This window comes from Nannospalax galili, unplaced genomic scaffold (assembly GCF_000622305.1).
Source record: "Nannospalax galili isolate Female #2095 unplaced genomic scaffold, S.galili_v1.0 scaffold196, whole genome shotgun sequence".
Lineage (NCBI taxonomy): Eukaryota > Metazoa > Chordata > Mammalia > Rodentia > Spalacidae > Nannospalax > Nannospalax galili.
The window spans coordinates 941,321-948,485 of NW_008337421.1; the positions used below are offsets into that span (position 1 = coordinate 941,321).

Genomic DNA, 7,165 nt, shown 5'->3' on the forward strand with positions numbered 1-7,165 from the left:
AACCCTCATCCAGTGCTGGTGGGACTGCAAACTAGTTCAACCCCTATGGAAAGCAGTGCGGAGAACCCTCAAAAAATTACAAATGAACCTACCATTTGACCCAGTTATACCAGTCCTTGGCATATACCCAAAGAACTCATCCCATTGCAGAGACACTTGTACATCCATGTTTGTTGCTGCTGTTTTCACAAGAACTAAGAGATGGAAGCAACATAAGTGCCTTTCAATTGATGAATCAATAATGAAAATGTGGTTCATTTATACAGTGGAGTTTTACTCAGCAGTAAAGAAAGATGAAATCATGAAATTTGTAGGTAAATGGATGGAACCAGAAACTGTTTTACTAAGTGAAGTAGCACAGACTCAGAACAAACACAAACAAACAAATGAAAAGCAACATATTTTCTCCCTCATTTCTGGATCCTAGCACCAAATCCTTTCATGTGAGTATGTATTATGATGTACTTACAGGAGCCAGGAAAATGGAGAAGAACAAGGGAGGTAAAGGGAAAGAAGGAGTCTGAGATATTAAAACAGTAGGAAGCAGGTGTTAGTAAAGGAGAAATGGGTAAAATGGGGGTATTTAAATGTGAGGGGGAGAGGGAGTGTTTATACAAAGAGCTATGGGGATAAAGAGGAAGAAGGAGTTCAAGATGGGGAGCATGGGAGACAGGTATTATCAAGGGTGATGGGGTAGTTTACTGGTTGAGGGAGGAGGTAGGGCTAGACAGGGAGAGAAGAAAAATAATGCTTAGCTGGCATAAAAAAAAACAGAGGGAAAGGTATTATTTCAAAAACCTACTGAAAAATTATACATATAACATGACTATATGAGTCCATGTGTATAATTGAAGACTATGTAGCAAGAAACAATGCCAAACACTAAGTTCCAGGGGACTATGAGCATCTCTCAAAATGTCCTGTAACTGTGGAGAGTCACCTGTGCTCTTGATCAAGGAGGCCATGTAGACCCCATCAAATGGACTTGAACCAGTGTCCAGTCTACAAAGGGGAGAGTCAACTCAGAGGGAATATTTCCTCCATTCTTCCAAGTGCAGCCAGCCATGGTTGAGCAGGACCTTTGACTTATCTTCACATAGATGGAACTGTTAAAAGAAAGGGGCCAGGGGCTCTTCCCACGCTCATGTGACCCCCGAGGAACAGAGCACCAAATGACCTTAAGAGTAAAAATGAATTGGTTTATCTAGGCCAACCGTAAAAACACCCATAAGGAAAGTATAACCAAAGATTAAAGGGGTCAATATAATTTCTTAAGAGTCCATATGCATAGCTAAAGGCTACATAACAAGCAAAAATGCCAGATAGGAGATACCTTCTTTTGAGTTGTTGGCCAGGGTGGCCAAAGGGACTCCCAGATAGTAACCCAGCATAGAACTGGAAATGAACAGCAGACCCCAATCTTATCTAAAGGACTATTGACAACTGATTGCTTCTAGATGAGGAACAGCTGACCTGCCTAAAACTAAGGCCTCTAGATAGGCTGACTAGATCCACCAGAAGGGCAAGTAGTGGGGAATGGATGGGGGTCCTGACAACACAGCAGACAGTAACAGGGATATCAGAGTATAAGGGCTCTATTGGAGGGAGGGAGGCTATGAGAGGGTGCCATTTGGGAAGTGGGTGCATAGTTGAATAAGATGGTTTGGAATGTTCTGTGTGATACACACACACACAAAAAAATCAACAAATTTTAAAAAATGTATTATATTTGAGGAGGAAGCATGGAAATTTATGTCATGCTAATTAGTAGAGGTGATAAACATTACCACTGAAATCTACCCAATGACTTTATAGACATAAACAGGCGCCAAGCATCCAAGTGCGACCAATTATGACTAGTAATAATCATATACATACAGATTAGAGACACATGCGCCAACATCTCAGTGTTAGTAGCAAAAACAATGAGTATTTCTGCAAGGAACAATATATTCTAAAATGAAATGGAGATCTTTTTTAAAGGTTAAAAATGCCAAACCACTAAGGGAAAAGGACAAATAGTCTAAGCACCTGATTAATTAGATAAGAACACTCTACACTGTACTGTATTGCTTTGATTTTGAATTGTATTTCTAAGAAAATGATTAACCATGAAATCAACCTGATGCTTGCACAATCTTGTTCTGTAACTTGTATAAAATCTGATGCTCCACTTTAGAAAATTACATTCAGATCACCAACCATCTCTTGTGTTGTGTCTGTTTGTCACTCGCTGAATCCTTGCCCACTCTCCGATTACCTGTTCCCGTCGGACTGAGTGCTCTGGTCTGGGCTGGTCTGTCGCTGACTGTGACTAGTAATAATCAGATATATAGAGACTAGAAACGCATGTGCAAACATCTTAATGTCAATTGCATTAAAAATGAAGTTTTCTGTATAAGAAAAAAACAAGTACACCTCAACATAATAAATGCCACTATGACAAACCTGCAGCAGACGTCACACTGGACAGGGAAAAGCAAAGAGTGTTTCCTTTAAGACTTGGAATAAGACGAGGGTGATACTTTTATAACTTGTAACCAACAAGACTGGAATCCTAGCTACAGGAATTAGGTAATACAAAAAAATGTCATGCATATTGGAAAATAAATTAAATGATGGCTCATTTTTAGACATGATCTTGTATGTAGAAACTGTACAGATTCCATCCATAAATCTGTTAAAATTTAAACATATTAAGTAAAGATATAGGGTAGAAAACCAAAGTATAAACATCAGGAGCATTTCTATACCTTAACAGTAAACTATTTGAAAAAGAAATTTGAAAAGTCAGTTGCAGTAGTTACTGAAAATTAATTGAGGGGCTGGAGAGATGGCTCAGCTGTTAAGAGCACTGACTGTTTTTGCATAAGACCATGTGGGTTCGAATCCTAGCACCCCAATGGCAGCTAACAGTATTCCATAACTCCAGTTCCAGAGATCCGATGCCTTCTTCTGTCCTCGGAGGACACTGCACTAACATCATGCAGTCATAACACTCACACATAAAATAAAAATAAGCCAAAATTAAGAAAAGAAAATACATTGAATAAAATTAATCAGGGAGGTAAATAATCTTTATATTGAAAAATTTTAATACATTGATAAAAATGAAGACATCTTGTAAAAAAATTTCTTTCATTTTTTAAACTAAATCCCAGAGTAAAAATGGTATGTGATGAAAAAAAATCTTGTTTAAGTTTTAAAGCGTCTGTATTTTATAGCTAAGAAATATATTTTACAGATTATGGTATCACAGGAGAGACGCTCAGCTGTTAAGAGCTCTTGTTGTCAGAGTGAAGTTGTCTGGCTCCATCTTTACTGCTCATTCAGTTCTTTGAAAGCAGTGACCCCTGCAGCGTCTAGTACCCTTTCTAGAGCTAATCTCAGTAAGCAATGATTTTTTAAAATTTATTTATTATTTTTATTTTATGTGTATTTGTGTATTGCTTGCATGTAGGTAAGTGCACCCATGTCGTGCAATGCCCGCAGAAGATAGAAAAGGCTGTCGGGTCCCCTGGAACTGGAGTTACAGACAGTTGTTAGCTGCCATGTGGGTGCTGGGATTCGAACCTTTTCTTCTGCAAGAACAGCCAGTGTTCTTAACCGCTGAGCCATGTCTCCAGCCCCCATGATTTTTTTAAAATTTAAACTGTAGCTGGGGGTCATGATGCATTTCTGTAATCCTAGTACTTGGGAGGTAGAGGCAGGAAGATCAGGAGTTCAAGTTTATTCTTGGCTACATAACAAGTTGGAGGCCAAGTTGGGCTCCATGACACCCTGTCTTAAGCAAACAAAACATTTAAAATTGTGTTTATTTTTGAATAGGCAATAATGTACACAGTAAAAAATGGAAGGGTAGGGCTAGAGAGATGTCTCAGCAGTTAAGAGCCCTGATTGTTCTTGCAGAGGACCTACGTTCAGTTCCCAGCACCTATATGGCAGCTAATAATCATCCATAACTCCAATTCCAGTGAATCCCACACTCTCTTCTGGCCTCTCTGGGTGTTGCCATGACACGGTGCACTTACATACAGACAGGCAATACACTCATACATATAAAATAAAAATTAATAAAAAGATGAAAGGGTATACAGTTAAAAAAATGTTTTCACAGGCGCGGTGGCACATGCCTTTAATCCAGCACTCGGGAGGCAGAGGCAAGCTGATTTCTGTGAGTCCATAGCCAGTCTGGTCTACATAGTGAGTTCCAGGACAGCTGGGGCTACAGGGAGACCCTGTGCCAAAAAATCCAAAAAAAAAAAAGTTTTCTTTGGTCACGCCAACTCCAAGTACCCTTACTTCTCTCTACAGAAACTGCTTTTTTGTGTACCCCTTTGGAAATAATGAACACGTGAACATTATTGATGTACAACATGGTGACATGTCAGCCCAAGCATAGTAGATTTATTAGGATAATGCATTCAAAATGACAATTACTCATACAGAAAATCAATGTTTGGAAAACATTCAGACTTTGGAAAACAAAGTTTGGAGAATATTCAGCATTGTAGTATATTCCCTTCAAAATTTCATACAACACAGGCACTTTCTTAATCTGTCTTTTTTTTTTTTTTTTTTTTTTTTTTTTTTTTTTTTTTTTAAAAAAAAAAAAAAAAAAAAAAAAAGAGGACGATAAATATGTAGACCAGGCTGGCCTCGAACTCACAGAGATCCGCCTGCCTCTGCCTCCTGAGTGCTGGGATTACAGGCATGCCCCACCATGCCCAGCTTAATCTGTCTTTTAAAAAACTGTTTTCCTTGAGTGTGGTGGCACATGACTTTAATCTCAGCACTCAGGAAGTAGAATCAGGGGGATCTCTGTGAGATCCAGACCAGCCTGATCTACATAATGAGTTCCAGGCCAGCTGGGGAAACAGGGAGGCACTGTCTTAAAGAACCAAAGCAAAATTTCATTTTTCTTTTTCTTTTTTTTTTTTTTTTTGAGACAGGGTCTCCCTGTAGCCCCAGCTGTCCTAGAACTCACTATGTAGACCAGGCTGGCCTTGAACTCACAGAGATCTGCCTGCCTCTGTCTCCCGAGTGCTGGGATTAAAGGTGTGGGCCACCACATCTGGCTTCATTTTTCATTTTTATGTGAGTTTTGCCTGCATGTATGTAAGTGTACCACGTGTGTGCTATGCCTCTAGCAGGCCAGAAGAGGGCATCAGATCACCTGGGAGTTATAGACGGCTTTGAATTGCCATGTGGGTGTTGGGAACTGAACCCCAGGTCTTGGGCAAGAGCAGAAAATGCTCTTAACTGCTGAGCCCCACTGTCCTTCCACCCGTCCCTCCCTCCCTCTTTCTCTTTTTCCTTTCTCTTCTTTTTTGAGACAGAGTCTGGCCTTGTACATATTATGTAGACCTGGCTGGCCTCCAACTCCAAGATCTTCCTGCTTCTGCCTTTGTAGTGTTGGGACTAAACACAGGTACCACCACACTGGGCATTTGGTTTTTTCGAACGATATAAATAAAGACAAGATAGTATGAACAAATATACGCATGTAATTAATCTAAGACCATTTTGATTTCATTATTGGAGAAAGAAGTTTATGAAAACAAACCAGTTTATGAACTGAGCAGGGCGGCCCATTCTTGGACTCCCGGCTGGGAGGCTGAGGTGGGAGGATCCCGCGGTCCAGGCCAGTCTGGCTAATAATCACTTTGATCTATATGATCTATATGGGTGGTCCGCGGCCTGGAGCCTCCCGAGCGCTAGATGTCGCTGTGGTGCCGTGGCGGGCGGGCTGCGTCTCTGTGGTTGTAGAGCTGGGGGTGGAGGAGCCGGAGCGGCGGGGACCATGGCTGATGAAGAGGAAGAAGCGCAGCGCGGCTTGCAGAAACTGCAGGTAGGCTGTGCGGTGCTCGGGAAGGAAGACGCGGCGCCCCGAGTGCTGGGCGCACAGTCCCTGCCGCTCGGGAGCAACCGAGTGCACGCCTGCACCCTCCACCCGTGCAGAGCTCCGCGGCGTGCTTTGAACTTGGCCACAGTCCGTAATGGAGCGCCCGGCCCGCAGGACTCCTGTGAATGTGTTTGAATATTGTACCCCGCGTTTGCGGTCACGCCTAGAGGGGCCCGAACTCCACCCACCCCACAGGTGACTGCTGTACTTGGTGTGTCTCTACCTTTGTTTTAATGACCCAAGATTTCAGTTTAATTCTATGCCTGGAATTTAAACGTTAGAACTATGTATATAGGCGTCTGACCAAATTTTTAAAATATTGGTGAGATTTCTTGGTTCCTTGAGCAGGTTAAAATAACACTTTTAGATCCATGGGCGTCATCTCCCTTCAGCTATCTTTGACTTAACTTTATTCCCTATGTGAATGGCGGGAATCATATTCCCACTCCTGTTTAGAAACATTGTGTATGTACGCAGGAAAAGATATAAAAGGTTATACCAAATAGTGGGTTATCCTTGAGGTAAGAATAGTTATGAATTTCTGCTTCCGATTTTCACAGTTTCCTCTAATTTTGACAATTTACTTGTATTGATAATTACCATGACAGAAGAATGTTCAGCCTAGCAAAATCAAACTATTTCTTGCGTGTTTGACAACTGAAAACATACAGTAAGAACTTGTTCTAAATTTGCAGCCATGCTGATTGCAGGATAAAAGAAAATTGGTTGTGACTTTTGCCTAGAACTCTCTCAAAAAAGATGTTTCTCTGCTGGCCATGGTGGTCCTTGCATTTAATCCAGCACTCTGGAGGCAGAGGCAGGCAGATCTCTGTAAGTTCAAGGCCAGCATGGTCTATCTACATAGCTAGTTCCAGGCCAGCAGGGGTTGCAGGGACACCCTGCTCAAAAAGACAAAAAAAAAAAAAAAAAAAAAAAAAAAAAAAAATCTCAAAGTGTGATACAGGGGCTGGAGAGATGGCTCAGTAGTCAAGAGCAGTGATTGCTTTTGCAGAGGACCTGGGTTTGGTTCCCAGCACCCACATGGCAGCTCACAACTGTCTATAAGTGTCAGTTCCAGATCTGACATTCTCTTCTGACCTCTGTGGGCATTGCACACATATATGCAGGCAAAACTTTCATACACATGGAATAAACTGTTTCAAAGACCATTTTGACCATTTTTATTATAGAACTTGTTGAGAATGCAGAATTTATCTGCTTGACTGCTAAAATCAGAGTCTCTCCAGACTGTGTCCTGGA

The 7,165-nt window shown here is 41.3% G+C and overlaps 1 protein-coding gene across 1 annotated transcript in view; it reads left to right on the forward strand.

Moving 5' to 3' along the window:
- Positions 1–5,759: 5,759 nt before the first annotated feature.
- The window catches only part of Ttc5 (tetratricopeptide repeat domain 5), a gene marked incomplete at its 3' end in the record, with an annotated part of 13,898 nt that continues 12,492 nt past the window's right edge, over positions 5,760–7,165 (forward strand). Inside the window, 1 exon segment of the mRNA XM_008832569.3 lies at positions 5,760–5,851. Within this exon segment, the coding sequence (XP_008830791.1) occupies positions 5,804–5,851 (48 nt within the window).